At 45.4% G+C, this 17,292-nt stretch overlaps 1 protein-coding gene across 1 annotated transcript in view; it reads left to right on the top strand.

Annotated features, from left to right (window-relative positions):
- The window catches only part of TRIM66 (tripartite motif containing 66), a 61,726-nt gene that overhangs the window by 33,751 nt on the left and 10,683 nt on the right, over window positions 1–17,292 (top strand). The window contains exons 10-14 of the mRNA XM_069471130.1: window positions 252–369; window positions 1,764–2,668; window positions 4,054–4,215; window positions 16,046–16,567; window positions 16,725–16,917. Of these exons, the coding sequence (XP_069327231.1) occupies window positions 252–369; window positions 1,764–2,668; window positions 4,054–4,215; window positions 16,046–16,567; window positions 16,725–16,917 (1,900 nt within the window). The remainder of the gene's footprint in view (window positions 1–251; window positions 370–1,763; window positions 2,669–4,053; window positions 4,216–16,045; window positions 16,568–16,724; window positions 16,918–17,292) is intronic.

Genomic DNA, 17,292 nt, shown 5'->3' with positions numbered 1-17,292 from the left:
GGGAGAATTAAAATCACTTGAGGCCTGGAAGAGATAAGAATGGAAGGGTTCCAGAAGCCTTGATAAGAGGAAGCAGATCAACTGGGTGGATGGGAAGGTGCTAAGGTGCAAGGGAATGAGACTATGGGGGGATGACCAGAGGCTAAAGAGCCACGACTTTGAGCCTTTCAACCTGTCCAAAGAGTGAGGGAGAGGAAGTTGTCACTTGGACACAAGATGCCCAAACAAATTACCTTTGATGCTGTTGTCAGATTGTGTTTCAGATGCAGCGATTGCTGGAGACAAGTTGTAACACAGATCCTGGCTCCCCTTGGAGTATCAGATTCACCTGGGAGCCTAACTTCTGGACCAAGCAGCTGGCTTCCCTTGGTGAGCCAGGGCCCACCCTGTGGGCTTTGACCTAATTGCTAGGAATGAATATAGACCGTGTGCTTAGCTTACTGGGTAGGGCAGCATTTGCTCAAGAGAAAGTACTCCCTGAGACTGCCAGTGGTCATGGAGTCATTCAGCAGACCTTTTTTGTGGGGGCTGGGGAGGATGGGGAAGTTAAATAACAATGGCAACATAGGACTTTGTGTTAGGGCCAGTTGAAATCTGAGTTTAACCATTCTGCACAAATGTCCCTGCTACCTTGGTTTCATTGCTGGAGAGGAGACAAGACAGTGGCCCTGCTCTCCAGAATGCTGGCACTGCAGGCAAATGTGTGTCTCTGTAGATACCCAGGGTATGCGTGTATGGGCACAAGCTGGGGTATGTCAGCAACAGTGAGACTGTGTGTGTGTGTGTTTATGTATGTGTGGATTATATACATATCCTTCAGAATTGAGATGTAAGCAGATAATTCATGACCGTATGCATTTTTCTTCCCTGCTGCAATTTGCTGGCATTCAGTCTTTAGGCACACTGCGGACAACTTGAAGTTGTGACTGTGTTGACAGCCTAATGAGTTTGTTAAATTAATGGCCAACTGCTGTCCTCCTTTGGGCTGTTAATCTTGTTGAAAGTTTTCAACTTTCAGTTAATCTTGGCAAAATTATCAGTGATAGGTTTAATTTTTGCTCCCCCCTCCCCTTTCATTTAATTCAGCAGACCTTTGGTGACCACCTGCTCTGGGTTAGGCCCCATGCTGGGCACTAAAGGACCAAAGGTGAATAAAACACACTCCTTGCCTTGAGCAGCTCAGTCTTCCTCTAAGTATGCCTCGTCAAAACAAGGAGATGAAGGGGCCACTAGGCTGAGTTAGCAGTAGATCTACTCATGCACAAGGGGCCCAGAGACCTCAGAGGGCAGTGCTGGTGCCTGGCGCTGGCCTGGTATCAGGGCTCCCCACTCTCTTCCATCCTGCTTGCTCAACACACAATTCCACACACCTGTATCTGGAGACTTGCTCAGGGATGACTCTCTACTGTTTGCTGCTTTCTAGCACACTCCCTCCCCAATGTTGATTCTTTTTGTGAGAGTCTGATTGGGCTTTTCTGTTAAAAAACGAGTGGGTACTATTTGAGGGAGTCCATGGTTCCCCTAGTGGTACAGAAACAGAGTCAGGGCTGAGCATCTGGTAAAAGCTAGGCTAATTTCTCAAATATCCCAGGCCCCCAAAGCAGGTCCATACAGGTGCTATTACTGGAAGCATCCTAGACTAAGTCTTGGAGGTCAGGAGTTGAATTTCTTAATGCCTGTGTCCTTTGGTCGCAGGAGCAGGAAGTAGCAAGGGGGGAGCACCTACAGATTGCTTTTTGAAAAACTCTGTTCTGAATTTCCAGGCTGCATAACTACTGAAGGTGGACAGCTGTCCCGGGCAGATACTCCTGCTTATGGAGTCTTACAGGGACCATCATCTTTTTATCAGTGCCACCAGTCCCCAGTGGCTCAGCAAGAGGCTCTTAGCCACCCCTCACACAAGTTCCAGTCTCCAGCACTGTGCTCCTCATCTGTGTGCTGCTCCCACTGCTCCCCAGTGTCACCTTCCCTCAAAGGCCAGGTCCCCCCACCCAGCATACACCCAGCCCACAGCTTTAGGCAGCCCTCTGAGATGGTGCCCCAACAGCCAGGGTCACTGCAGTGCTCCCCCCTGCTGCCCAGGGAGAAAGAGTTGGCCTGCAGTCCTCATCCACCGAAGCTGCTGCAGCCCTGGCTGGAAACGCCACCGCCCGTGCAGCAGGAGAGCACATCCCAGCGGCTGGGGCAGCAGCTGACTTCCCAGCCTGTGTGCATCGTCCCCCCACAGGATGCTCAGCAGGGATCCCACACCCAGCCCACCTTACCAACACCCTCTATCCAAGTTCAGTTCGGCCACCAGCAGAAGCTGAAGCTCAGTCACTTTCAGCAGCAGCCTCAACAGCAGCTGCCACCTCCACCACCTCCACCACCTCCTCCCCCACAGCAGTCGTCCCCACCTCTACCTCCATCCCAGCATCCGGCTTCCAGTCAGCATGAGAGCTCTCCTGCGCCTGCCTGTTCCCAGAATGTGGATATAATGTACCATAAGTTTGAGCTGGAGGAAATGCAGAAGGACTTGGAGCTTCTCCTTCAGGCACAACAGCCCAGCCTGCAACTGAGTCAGACGAAATCTCCTCAGCATCTTCAGCAAACCATTGTGGGGCAGATCAACTACATTGTGAGGCAGCCAGCACCTGTCCAGTCCCAGAGCCAGGAGGAGACCCTGCAGGTAAGCCTGGGAGTGGCTTGGGGATGTATTCTGCCCATCATAGGATTGCTCAGGAAACACAGCCTCTGCAGTCACAAGGTGGCATAGAAATACAGTCTCTTCATCTTAGAGTGGCTTAGCTTAGACCCCACATTTCAAAACTACCCTGGGCTCAACCTCCCATCTCAGGAAAGCTCCAGAGAACACAATACCTCGTCCTAGCGAAGATCTAGGCTCTGTACTCTCCAGAGTAGCCTGGCTTAGCCCTCCCTTCCTGAATGATACTGGGGACCTTGTCCATAGATGGTACTTTCTAGCTATGCTGGACTCCTGCCAGTGCTAGGGCAGAGGGGAAGCTATCTCTTATTTTTGTAACCTCTCCAACTCCCTTGCTGGATACTTATGAATCCCAGACATGGGGAAGGGCAGAACTTAAGGAGTGGTGAGGAGGGTATGCATTAGATACTACAGGGCAGCACTTTTATCACACTGCACAGACATAGACTTAAACTTTATTTTACATCTAAGCTGGGTGTGTTCTATATGCATTATATCATCATCCTACCAACAATGTTGTTTGGTAGGTGTTACCATCTGTATTTTGTAGGTACAGAAGTGGGGTTAGAGAGGGCAAGCAGTTTGCCTACAGATCATACAACGTTGAGAGGTAGAGCTAAGACTTGGATCCAGATAGGCTGACGTTTGTGTAATGACACAGAAGAGGTCTTGTTCTCTCCTTAGGGTATATTGAATGCTGCTCTTTTTCTTAGCTAAAAGACAGTCAAGAGGGGCAGTTTGTACCTCTGGGATGTTTACTGCATTCCACATCTTCATTCTTAGCTCCTGGTTCTCTTTTTTTCCAGAACCTCCTGTTCTAGCCTCTTCTCCCTATCCTTTCTCACTTTTTCCATAATGCCATCTCCTTTAAATCTCTAATCACATTTATATCTTCAAAGCAGCTCCATAAACTTCTATTATAAAATATAAGGCCTCACATTTGTACTTCAGCACTGACAATTTCAGATCATACTTCAAATGTCTTCCCCTGAGGTTCAGTTCCTTTGAGGATGTATAGAATATTCCCTGGGATGGCAGAGAAGGGTTTAAGGGTCTAGGGTTCATAGAGGACCACAAGCTAAATGTAAGTCAAAACTGTGTTATGATTGTTAAAACGAATAAGACAGAATTAGCTCAGGATTCTCAATTTGGGTTCTATCCTGACTGTTAAATTAGGATGTAGTCTTAGGAAGAGTTTAAATAAAAGTATTTTTCTTTTTGAAAAATTTTTAAGCAACTCACACTGTGTAGGTGGTGACAGTGGGCAGGGTGGGCACCACCTCTTGGCTGCTGCTGTTGCTGCTGCTACTCTCTGCGTAAGAAAATCAAGTTCTTACTTTCTTCTCCAGGCTACAGATGAGCCCCCAGCATCTGAGGGCCCGAAGCCAGCTCTCCCTCTTGACAAGAATACTGCTGCTGCCTTGCCCCAGGCATCTGGGGAAGAATCCCCTCTCAGCGTCCCCCCAGTGGACAGCACCATCCAGCACTCCTCTCCGAATGTGGTGAGAAAGGTACTAATGGAGCCTGTTTTCCCTGACCACATGGGACCCACTGCCAGCCAAGACCCCAGCCACCTGGATGAGAATGATAGGGCGGGGGGAGGTGTGTCCCTGTTCCATCCTTGGATGCTACACAGCCCTGACTCATGCCTCCTGTCCTAATGGGTCGGCAACATAGATCCTCTTCAATCCGCATGCCCATTCCCATGTACACACTTAAAACGGGGCCCACTGGGCTTCACTTGAAAGGGGAAGAAAGCCAATTTAATGAAAACTTTCTCTGTTCTTGGAACCGGGTGTGTGCTTCACAAGCATTATCTCACTTAACCCTCCCAACAATTGTGTGAGGTGGGCATCCATTATGTATAACTAAGGAAACTGAAGTCCAGAGCCCTACAGCTAGTAGAAGAGAGAGCTGAGAGATCTGTTAGAGTCCAAAGCTTGAACTTCTTCCTCCACAATGAATATGGGGAACATATTTTAGGTGGCCCCCACAACCCAAAGTTGGTTGGCCTTAGAATTTGAATCAATGGAATTTGTTGGGCGAGTGGTCAGTAGGGATGTCGTACAGAGGCAGCTGAGCGTCTGGGGACTGAGATCTCTCAAAGATGAGCTATTAGAGGCCTTCCTCTCTACCCACCTACTAGCTTGCTGAAAATACTTGTTTACACTGGAAATAACCCAGAACGCCACAAATCCTCAGCTGTCTAGTCTTACTTCTGCCCTTCTAGCCAGAGCCTCAGTACTGTGCCATGTCCTCCACCCACCCCTTCCTGTGTCCCTTGGCCTTGTTCTACTTACTCTATTGCCTTCTCTGGCCTGGTGCCCTCAGCCCTGCTGGTGCCTCCACCCAGGCCTGGACTGGAAGCTCTGTCAGATATTTTGTTCCCTCCCAACCTGTACCCTCAGCCCTACAACATCCCTCCGGCCCTGCAGCCCCAGCTGTGCTAGTTGCTCAGTGTACTTAAACCTCACCAAGTTCCCCCAGCAGTACCATTGCCATGTATATCTTAGATCAATCAGTCTCGCTGATACTTGAGAAGAATTTAGAAAAGGAAGGGATGGCAAAAATGAAATGTTAACTTGGAAATTCCTGGTGACTCTTGAAGCTTTTTTTGTATACCTGGCCTGTCCTACCTTGTTAAAAATGGTTAGGCCTAGAGGCCCTAGAGGGACTGTAAAGGGCCCTTTGTGGCTCTTAGGTGTTTTGCTTCTTATATTCATGCCACCCACCTGTCTGTCCATCAACTTATTTATTCATTCAATATTAAAAAATATATTTATTAATCTCTTCCTATGTGCCACATATTCTGCTGGGTCCCAGGCACACATTGGTGGATAAGATAGTCCCACGCTGGAGCTCACATTCTGGTAGAAGAGATAGTAACAAGTGACAACAATAAATTGTGATAAAGTCTGTGATAGTCATTGGAGGGTACCCCAATGTCAGTGTCCTAGGGGACATGATTTTAAGCTGAGATATGAAGGAGGAGAAATTGGGCTATTGAAGACGGGGAAGGAGGAGAGTAAATAGAGGGGATGGCAACTAGAAAGGTCCAGAAGTGAGAGAAAGCCTGGGGCACTTAGGGGGCATCAGATAATTTGACTTGATAGGAACATGAGATCCTGGGAGTCATTGAAACCAGAGAGGTTGGAAGGCCTTTCAAATATGCTCTGGAGCTGGATTCAGTCTTTTGGGCTGTGAGGAATGAAGGAAGGATTTCCAGCAAGAAGGGACATGGTTTGATTAATTTGAACAGTCACTTTAGCTGTTGTAAGGGATACCAGAACAGTACAGAGGAGAAACAGGAGGTTGAGTGAAATTAGTAATGATGGGGATGAAGAGGAAGCAAGGATTTCAAGAGATACCAGATCGCAGGAGTTTTGGCCTCAGTGCCTGATTGATGATAGGAGGTGAGGCAGAGAAAGTCCTTTTGCTTAACACCCAGGTTTGTCTTGGCCCACTGGGATGAGAGCATGGGAAAAAGAACATATCTAGGGGGAGGAAGAAGTTAAGTTTTAAATTATTGATGTTCTCCTGTGGAAGATACATTAGAAGATGACTGGAAGGCAGCTAGCTCTAGATGTCAGTTGATCAGAAGGAACAAATGAATTGACAGTGCTCAAGTGTCAGTGGAAGCCATGCAGAAAACGCTGTTGCTCATTTGATGAGGCTCTGTTCTGTTCCTATGTACAGTACAGAGGAAAGGAGGTGAGCCACACATGAGCATGGAGTCTGTGCCACCTGTGTGAGTGGCCCACGGGGCTCTCTGTGCAGCAAGAGGATGCTGCCTTCTGTGCAACTGCAGGTTGGCAGTGGGGTTGGCAAAGGTCCTAGGAACTCTAACTTGTCATTTTGAGCTGCTCCTGGCCCTTTATTAACTGGGACTCATGCAGAGGTTTGGAGGGGCAGATGGCCTGGCATTGATCACGTGTTTTGTAAGCTTCTTCATGGCTTGGGCTCCCATTAAAAGGATCCTCAAGGTTGTTATCCTGGCTGAGAGGAACCTTTGGGTTGACAGAGATAGGTCAACCCTGATAGAGAGAGGCACTAGTTATACTCAAAACCACTGCAGTGAGAAAAAGGGCTTTCTTTTTGAGGGAATCTGTTGTCTTGGAGCTGTGGTTGGTCAGGGTGAGTGTGTGCAGCCTGAGGATACCAAACAACATTTTGAGCATCTTGCCATTGAATGATAATATTTTGTATGGTATTTTTCTACTTTTTTTCAAAGAATTTTACATGGATAATTCCATTTTATCTCTTTGTTTATCCTAGCAGTACTATGAGGAAGCCACTTTCTTATTCCCCTTTGAAAGATGTGGAAACTGAGACACAGAGAGGTTAAGTGACCACCTAAGAGTTATACACAACTGACCATGGGCAATGTTAGGACCAGAACCCAGGTCCTTGGCTCAACCCTGTGTTCACTGACTAGGTTAAATTGCCTCTCTGTCTGCACTGCAATGGGAGAAATAGAACTCCATTTGGCCTCTCACCTGCTGGATTTTCCTGACGTAGCCTGAGGCCTTGCTGGAGAGAGGTCCTAGAACCCAGCCCAGTTTGGTCTGGATTACCTTTATCTGGTAAATGTGTCTTGGCTTCCAGCCCACTCAGCCTGTGCTGGCCTGTGAGTGCCAGGAAAGTCAAAAGTCTATCTGAGGGTCACAGAACAGAGGACACTGGGGCTCCAGGTAACTGTGTGTGTGTTCCACGCTGACTCTAGATCACCACAAGGAGGAGTTTTGGTAAAGCAGAGCATCTGTGCACACACACCTTGGAGTTGCTGCTAAATGAGCTGATGGTGAAAATGTGTTGCTGCTGAAAATGAGATGTAAAAGGTTTAGAACTGATTTTCTAGTGGCCTGAACTCTCAGGAGCAGTTTATCCCATCACCTTCCATGCATCCAGCAGGACATTTTTGAATGAATTTTGACATTTGTCTGCCACTAGCTGTTGACTAAGCTGCCTAACTTGATTCAGCCACTTTGAAGAATGACTGTGGTTACAGCTCTGTGACAACCACCCTTACGTCCCAAGTGAAACTGGAAGACATTTTATGGTTTCGTTTCATACTTCTGAACTAGTCAACTGCTGAAAAATACTTTCCTCAAAGCTCTCATGGAGTCAAAGATACAGGCATGACAGAAAGCCCTGTTCAAGTCCCAGTTCACCTGCAAGAGGGAGCTCTCTTCTGCTGCTCAGAATGTAGCCCCAGGTCTTCAAGAGAGGACTTTGAGGCCACCAGGATGCTGCTCATGGCTTAAGAGGAGTCTCGGATGTATTTCTGGTAAACGATACAGAGCCGTGGGCATTCCTGTGATCCAGATTATTAACAGTGATGCAGAGGAGTAAACGACTCAGGTGGATAGCATTTATACCATTATCAAAGTACTTTGATGCCAAAACTCTTAACTTGAGTCATATAACAACTCAGTGAGATTAACATTAACCTGTGCAGGAGGAAATTAAAGCTTAGAGATGAGAAATGACTTGCTTAAACTCATACTCTAAACCCTGGCATATGTGAGGAAGTATCCTGCCTTAACAGTCTCCAAATCCACTGCTGTGGACTAGATCATGGGCGCTCAACCTCAGCAACGATCTTTTCCTCATAGCCTGGCCCTGGCCCTGGCCTTGATAGCATTATAACAGTTTTGTTCAGAACGTTCCCAGGGCCTGGTGGAGCTGGTTTGCTTTCTTTCTTTCTTTTTTCTTTTTCTTTTTTTTTTTTTGACAGGGTCTAGAGTGCAGTGGCATCATCATAGCTCACTGCAGCCTCAAACTGCTAGACTCAAGCAATCCTCCTGCCTCAGCCTCCCAAGTAGCTGGGACTACATGTGCACACCACCATGCCCAGCTATTGTTTTATTTTTTGTAGAAATGGGTATCACTATGTTGCTCAGGCTGGTCTTGAACTCCTGACCTTAAGCTATCTTCCCATCTCTGCCTCCCAGAGTGCTAGGATTATTTGTGTGAGCCATGGTGCCTGGCCTGGTGAGGCTTTCTGAGGGCACAGCTTGTGTCCTGGTTAGCATCTCCAGAATGATACACTCTTGTTCTACTCAGGAATCAAGCCAAATACTCCTGGATCTGGCTTTCTGAATTTAGCATCCTCTATGAAGCCTGTCTCCTTAGTTCTATACTGATTTCATTCACAGACCAAACCTATGATCTTTGTCTGGGTCTCTTGGCCCATGAGAAAACAGGTCCTTGTTCCTAGACCTTAAGTTTCCTACACTGGCCTGGGCAAAATGCCTCTGACCTAATTCTCCTGAGTTTCCAAGGCTTAGGTTTTGAGGGTTCCACTCATCTGGCTTTCGTTTTGGACTTACTGGAATCCCCATATTCCTTTCCTCTTCCTTCCACTTCAGACTCTGGGATCCTCTTTGGTTTTCTGTCTTCCCTGGATTATCAGGACAGTGGGCACTTTTCATTTCTTCCCTGTTCACCACACATGAACCTTTTTCCCTTTGACTTTGGTAAGTTAGCATATATCAGCATAGTGACATCCATGGGAATAGCCTTAATATTAGTACAAGACCTTTTCATGGAGATGGAGGAGCACTCGCTGTCAACAAGAGCAGCAACTATTAAAAATCCCAGCTACTTCAGAGGGTGAGGCGGGAGGATCGCTTGAGCCCAGGAGTTTGAGACCCGCCTGGGCAATATAGTAAGACCCCATCTCAAAAAAAAAAAAAAAAATCAATCAACATGTGAAACCACTTACTGGAAAAGCCAGTCTCTTCCTCAGCCATCTGATTCCATTATTTCAAGAACTACTACTGTTAATCCAGCCTACTTAACCTTGAAGCTGTTGAAGCACTCAAATATTTCAAGGATTTAATTCACAAATCTATTTATCTCTCTCCTTGTCTCCTTATCTGTTTCCTCAGCCAGAGTGAAGGCCTTCAGTATGTTTTCAAGACACAGCTCCCAAGTCTTTGGTCCCTTTTCCTACTGCACATTTACACGGTGGTCAGTCTTTGACGATTTTAACCACTGGAACAAAAACCTGAAACCAGAAGTGAGCCCAGGCAACGCTTTGAAGCAGCAACAAAAAAACAGGCATTCCAAAACCCATGTATTATATTCTGTACATGATCATAAACCCACACAGTTATCTAGTCGATGTCCTTGATCTAGCAAGCTTAGGTATATGGTTTTCTTTAGAAATTTTTAGTTTTCCTGTATTATAGCATTTAGCAGATTAGAAACAGGGAGTCAGGGCCAGGCATGGTGGCTGACCCCTGTAATACTAGCACTTTGGGAGGCTAAGGTGGGAGGATCACTGAGGCAGGAGTTCAAGACCAGCCTGAGAAACATGGTGAAATCCCATCTCTACCAAAAAAAAAAAAGAAAAAGAAGAAGAAGAAAGAAACAAACAGGGAGTCAGGACTTCTATCATGGCAGCTAATAACAAGGGAGAAGACAAGAAACATCACCTGGAAAAGTGTCACAGTATGAGGTCATTCACTGAAAGGACAAGCTAAGCCCTATGTTCTTAGAAGTTCCCGAAAGCATCACTGAACTACTTAGCAGTTCACCAAAGTTCCTTGACATAGCTAAGAAATTATCTCATTAGGCTCCTTGTACTCTGCTTAGTAAGACAGAGTGGTGTGTAAAGTGTTTTAGAAATACTCCCATGCAAAATAATGTTTTTAAGGCAATTGCATTTTGTTATTGAAAGAGGTATGTTTCAGATATCTGGAAAATTAATTTATATGGAATACCACCCTATCTTCACTAATTTACCTCCAGCAATATTATCTTGCTGTAAGAACTTGAAATTTATATTAAACTCAGGGCATGTGTACTAAGTGTCTGTTTGTTGACTTCTCAATCACTTCTGAGTAGGACACTCGCTTTCTAACTAATGGCACGGAATCAAGAGCAGCCAGCAGATTTTCAAGGATAGGCCCACATTTCTAGTCTTGGCCTGTATGAGCTTGGGAAATCTGTTGAATCACTCTGTGTCTCAATTTCCCTTCCTGTTAAAACGAAAGAACAATGTTTTCTCTGAATTTTGACAACACTATGTGGTAATCATTAGAATAATAATGTAAACACATTGAACTCCAGAAAGGGATCTGGGCAGTGAGGGTGAGGAGAAGGAGGCAGCACATAACAGAACACACTTCTCAAGTAGAACTGTGGTCCTCAAGCCCTGGACCGCAGGTCCGGTTCCTGGCTTGTTAGGAAATGGGCTGCACATCATTCCTGAGCTCTGTACCCCCGAACACCTTCCCCTGACCCCTGGTCCATGGAAAAATTGTCTTCCATGAAACTGGTCCCTGGTGCCAAAAAGGTTGGGGACTGCTGAAGTAGAAGATTAGATGGGTGGGTGCATGGTTGCATAGGTGACTAACAGAAGAGGGTGAAAATCAGGGAGGTCATTGGTCAGGCAAGTTGCTGAGTCAAGTGGTAAAGACAGGTAGGTTAAATAGGTTATAGATGGGGTAATTTCAGACAAGTCAGGCAGGTGGCAGACAGATAAGGAGACAGATAAAGAGATAAGAGACAAGAAGAGGGAAGGGACAGGGATGGGAACATACGGTTTGGGAGAAGAAGAGAAAATGAGGGGCAAGTGAGGAGATGCTAGTTAAGGGATGTAAGAGGAGGCTTTTTGGGCTCTGGGTTGTCTCCCTTCATCCCCCAAAGATGACTTGAGCTGATTAGCAGAGTGAATGTTTTTGGCATTTTGACTCTTCCTCTCTGAACTAGAAAATAGGTGATATTTGCTTGCAAACTTCAAAATACGTACTTTCCCTCATGAAATCTGAAGGTTTTGTATGTGAAGGTGAAGTAAAGGCATCAGTTAAATAGTTGCTAGCATGGAAGTGTCAGTGATAACCCTATACAGACTTTACATTTTCACCTTCTTTCATTTGACCTCTGAACAATCCTGGGTGCTAGAGGGAAGGTGGTATCATCTCCATTGACAGATGAGCTCCTTGTGTCTGTGAGGCGCTAAGTGTCAGACAATGTGGCCACATTCCCAAGCTCTTCTCCAATCCTAGCATGCTTTCCAGAAGCCCTTTCCTCCCTTCCAGGCCCTAGAGACTCAGCCTGCTTTCCTTGCCCTGGAAGTTGGCCCTACCCTTGCCCCCAATCATGTGGTAGCACTGGCAACAGAGTAGGATGCAGGCTTTCAACTGTCCTCTTTCTTCTTGTACATGAAATAAGTACCTTTTGTTTTAGTATTTTGTAACTCTTCACTCCATAGAGCCAGATGAAGTCTCAAAAATAACTAACACACAGCATATACGGGTTCTAGAAATGTTACTGTGTTTATAGAGTCTATAGAAATAGAGTTGGAGCTGGCTTTCTCGTAGCACTTTCTTTGAGTCCCTTCTCTGATGGAAGCTTCCCAGATTCTTGCTACCATTACCAGAGCTTCACCCTACCTGATAGCACTGGCCTCCTTGAGATTGGCTGTAGATGAGCAGATGAAAGAAATCAGTCTAATCTGCAGTATCTTGGGACATATTACTGACCTCATACTGTCTTCTGGGTGTCTGGGAGCAGGTCCAGTAGGCTTACCTCAAAATAAACTGCAACAGAGTTTCCACAAAGATTCTTCCAAGGCTCAGTCTGCATGTCTTCCTCTCCCCAGTCCTTATATTAACTCGCATCTCATTATATGCAATAAGTAATCAAGAACAGGAGAGCTAATATCCTACAAATGTGATCTCAGCCCCTAATTTGGGAAGTTTTGTCCTTGAAGATTTTATCTTGTACATGTCTTGTGACATATGGCATCTGACCGTTATTACCTGGGTGGTCCCAGATGGATTTTGCTGCTCTTAATGCTTGGCTGCAAGGATCTCACTGACAGCTATCTATGTATTCTCAATGTCCAGCATGGGTAGATGAAATGAATGCCAGAACTGCATTAAATATATATGTCAGATAGGGAAAAGGTGAACGAATCCAGTGCAAAGGATTAGCCAGTCATATATTGCAAGTGGGAATACACTAATGATTGGATATTCTTGTCCATAGATAAGGAGATATAGACTATTAGAAAGCTATGGTAGTGCATAACCAGGACAACAAAGGGATACCAGGAGATGCCAGCCTGGGCATGTTGGAGACAGCCATTGGTTTCTGGCCTTGGTCCCTTAAGCTGGGCTCCATTCCTAGTTTACCCAATTTGGTTTGAGCATTCCTCCCTCCCCTTCTCTTCAATCTTTCTTATCTTGGAACTTAGACTATAGAGCAAATTGAAGCTTTTTAATTGAAGACTACTGAACTACCTAGGAAAATATGAAAAGCAAACTTTTCTTTGGACAGATAAACAAAAGGTGTTTAACTCGTCTACTTTTCAAGTAGAGAATTAAGAACGAAAAATATAAGCTTTACCAAAGCAGTAAAACAATAAAAGAAAGGGATAGGGAGAGAAAAGAAAGAGATGATAAGAAAAAAGAAAAACAGGAGAGGAAGAGAGAGAAGAAGATTAAGAGAGAGAGAGAAAAGGAGAGCAGGTGAGGGAAGGATAAAGATATTGAAGAACAGAGACTGGGAGGGATAGTGAAGGGGAGTAAGCCCAGAAAGGAGTAGAAGTAGAGGAGCCAAAATTAAGATTGTGGCCTTGGTACCAAAGATCTGGGTTCTAAATCTACAAAAAACCTATGTCAAATATACTTAGTGATGGAATATTAAAAGGATTCTCTGAGATCAGGAATGAGACTATGATGGTGGCTACTATTATTACTTCTATTTAACTTCGTATTGGAGGTTTTAGCTAGTAGAGTAAGGCAAGAAAAACAAATATAAAGAAAAAAAAAGCAAAACTTAATATGCATAGATGACATTATTGGTGTGCACAGAAAATCCAAAAGAAAATCCCAAAGTGACTTTAGCAAGGTCTCTGGGTACAAGGTCAATATTCAGAAATCAATGGTATTTCTATATATAAGCACCAATAAAGAGAAATGGAAATTTACAAAGTTATGTTTTACAATAACATAAAAAAACTTAAGATGCCTTTCTGAGCCTCATTTTTCTAGCGTGTAAAATTGGGGGTACAGCAACAATAATAACAGTAGTAGCAGCAACAGTAGTAGCAGCAACAGTAGAAGCAGTTGGGGTTTACTGAGTCCCTACAGTATGCCGGACATTGTTCCAAATGTTTACATGGATTATTTCTTTTAACCTTTACAACAGCCCTTTAATGGTTAGTGTGAGGATTAAATGACATAATATATGTAAAACACTTAGCAAATTGCCTTGCATATTTAAATTCTCAATAAATTTTAGCTATGTAAAAATAATTATTTTAGAGAAACTCATAGACTCAGTTGTTAGTAGAACTAAGCTGATGTTCATTTGGCTTAAGATTTGTAGAATAAACAGTCACATATTATGGTTGTTTTGAAATTTTAAATAGCTCATTAATTCATTTATTCATCCAGGCACCGCTCTTGGGTCTAGGAATACAGTGGGTAAGCAAAATAGATAAAATCCATGCCTTAATGGAGCTTACAATTTGGTAAGGGAAACACATTAATCAAATGATATCACAGATTGTGCTATGAGACTAAAAGTACAAGTACAAGGCATTATAGGAACATAAATTGGGGGGAACCTGGTTTGGAGTAGAGAGTGAAATAAGGCTTTGTTGCAAGAATGACAGTTGAGCTGTGTTCTGAAGGATAAGTGGAACAGGGGCAAGGGTAGGAGAATGTTCTACTCAAAGGAAGCAGTCTGTCTGAAGTGGGTGAGGGTTATGGGTGAAGGGGGAGCTTGGCATGTATCGGGAACTGAAAAAATGTCTGAGTGATGAGCTCAGAGAATGAGGGAGAGGGTTGTTGTATGAGCTATGGCTACAAAGGAGGACAGGGGACAGGTCCTCAGGGCCTTGGGAGCCTTGTTAAGCATATTTGCAGTTATTCTAAGAAGAAAGGAATACACTGTGGGGTTCTCATTTAAAGGAATGATAAGATCAGATTTGTGTTTTGAAACTATTTCTGCACTAAGGCTATTGTTGTGTAGGCTAAGGCACCATCAGTAGTGAAAGGAATTAGTGGGTATATTTGAGGGATGTTTAAGGGGTGGAATTGATGGGGCTTGGTGTTAGCTTGGGTGAGGGAGGAGGGACGCCCCACTGATGCCTCCCACATAGAGTCTGATTTGCAGAACTGGGTGACTAGTAGTGACATTCACTGAGATGAGGGCAGTCTTTTTTCATGATGAAATATCTTTATCAACTTTATATTGAAACTTAAGAATGTATTTGAAGTATTTATCTTCCTGTGGAAATTTGAATCTCTCACACATGGGGAAAGGAATGACAGGTTTGGGACACTGATTTTGGAAGTATACAGATGCTCGCTGCTTGTTTTCCCTTTGTCTTTCAAAAAATGTCAGATTGTTATGTATTTAGTCTTTCTTTAAAAAGGGCACGGATATCAAACTTACAAATTCCTGAAGGTTACAGTTAGAACCAGTCTCCCACTCTCTTCCCAAGTCTATTTCTTCAGTCTGAAAAACTGAACAGATTCAGTGCAGAAATCTGTGTCTTCAGCTTCTTTTTATCAACCTTTTAAGTCTCTTCTTAGGTCACCAAGTAGTTAGATGTGAGAAAAGAATTTTTGGAGTTGGAGCATTATGGCCTTATCCAATGATTATACAGACTGGGGCATATTAAGATTTAGCTGCTCTGAAGTTCTCTGTCTCTGGTTTGGAATGTCTTTGGTGGGTATACTAGGGCTTCAAATACTTCGTTAAAGCCTTCATCAAATGCTGGTGGTGCTTGGAGTTGATCTGAACAAGCCTTTAAGAATGCCCTGGAGTTGACTCAGGTTCTCCAGGGCTGATGGGACTTACTGAGCCTTGGCAGAAAGTCTGAGGGTGATATGTTTCAGCCTTCTTAACCCCCTGCCACTTTTATGTAGCAAAAACTGTCCTGTAAGACCCCTTGAAGGGAAGAGAAGCCACTAATGGTATAGTCAGAGGGGAATGTGAAACTGGTGGGCAGTGTCACAAACCAATCCTTTGCTTAGATATAGGACTGGGGATGGGGACGTGGCTGATGGTGTGTGTGTGTGTCTGTATACATGTACCTTAGGTCAGGTGATAGGTTCTCTCTTTCACTCTTGCTCTCTGCCTCCCCCCCCCCCACACACACAGTGTCCTCAGCCTGTGCCCTTCTCTGTGTGTCACCTCCTTGGTGTAGGGAATGGGAACAGGGCTTCATGTACTGCCTGAGTTCCCATCGACTACCAGACTCTGGGGCTGAATGGAATCTGAGCATGGGAGTTCTTGTGGGCTGCGTCTCCCCTCGCCCTCCCACCACTCCCAGCTGACAGCCTGTCCCTACCCTTGTCTCTATTCCCACAGCACTCCACCTCAGTGAGCATCATGGGCTTTTCCAACACTCTGGAGATGGAGTTGTCATCTACCAGGCTGGCAAGGACCCTAGAGCCACAGATGCAGAGTGTGAGCAGCCTGACAGCTGCCCCCGCTCAAGCGGCACCAAGCTTGATGAGTGGCCCCCCACAAACTGTGTCCAGCCTGACAAGTGTTCAAAACCAGGCCATGACCAGCCTGACAAGCAGTCACCTACAGACCATGCCTAGCCTTGTGCGTAGCACATTACAGTCTATGCCCAACCTGATGAGTGATTCGCCTCAGGCCATAGCAGGCCTAGCAAGTGATCACTCTCAGGCCAGGCCCAGCCTAATGTCTGTCCGTGCCCAAGCTGTGCCGAGTTTGACGACTTGTCCTCTGCAGAGCATGCCTCCGGTCTCTGAAAGACAGCTGGAAACTCGTTCCAGCTCCAGTCCTGGCTCTGGCCAAAGTACAGGAAGCCTGTGCCCCAGGGATGGGGCTGACCCCTCCCTGGGGAATGCCCTGTGTAAGGTAAGTCTTGGGGAAATGCCATTCAACTTCTGCCCATCACTGGGCAAAAGGTTGGCCACTGAAAGCCTTATCCTGGCCTTAGCTTAACAGCTCTGAGACCACTAATGGCAAAAATGTCTGATTTCTGTGATTTTTGTTGACATTTCACTTTTGAAAGATGGAAAGTGAGGATACCGCACGCTTCACTGACTCACTGGGACAAGGCCCCACAGCCCCTGGCCTGGATGCTCCCAAGGACTTGGCTATCCCCTCAGAACTGGAGGAGCCAATTAACCTCTCTGTGAAAAAACCTCCACTGGTGCCAGTGGTCAGCACATCTACAAGTCTTCAGCAGTACCACAGCCCAAAAGGTGAGACTCAAGGTAGGCAGCCTGCCTGCCATGTTGGCCACAGACTTGAGCAGATGGACTCAGCACTTCCAGGTGAGACACAGGTCAGCAGACAGGCTCTAAGCCTGGGAGAGCAGTGTTTCTATCTGAAGCTGAATTCACTTCTCTCCAGACTGACTCACTGACACCTGTTCGGCTGATCCAGGCATGGCTGGGACTTAGCCTCCTTGCAGCATTCCCCATGCAAAACGTCCCGGGGGGGTCCGGGTTATATTTATGGGAAACAGGAAGAACTCACCCCAGGAGGGCGAGCCTTCACAAAATATTATCAGGAAAAGAGTATGCCTGCCTTCGGAGTCAGATAGATCTAAGTTAGAAAACCAGCTCTGTCTCTTT

Source organism: Eulemur rufifrons, chromosome 6, assembly GCF_041146395.1.
Source record: "Eulemur rufifrons isolate Redbay chromosome 6, OSU_ERuf_1, whole genome shotgun sequence".
In the NCBI taxonomy this organism is placed as follows: Eukaryota; Metazoa; Chordata; class Mammalia; order Primates; family Lemuridae; genus Eulemur; species Eulemur rufifrons.
This window is presented reverse-complemented; position numbering and strand designations above follow the sequence as displayed.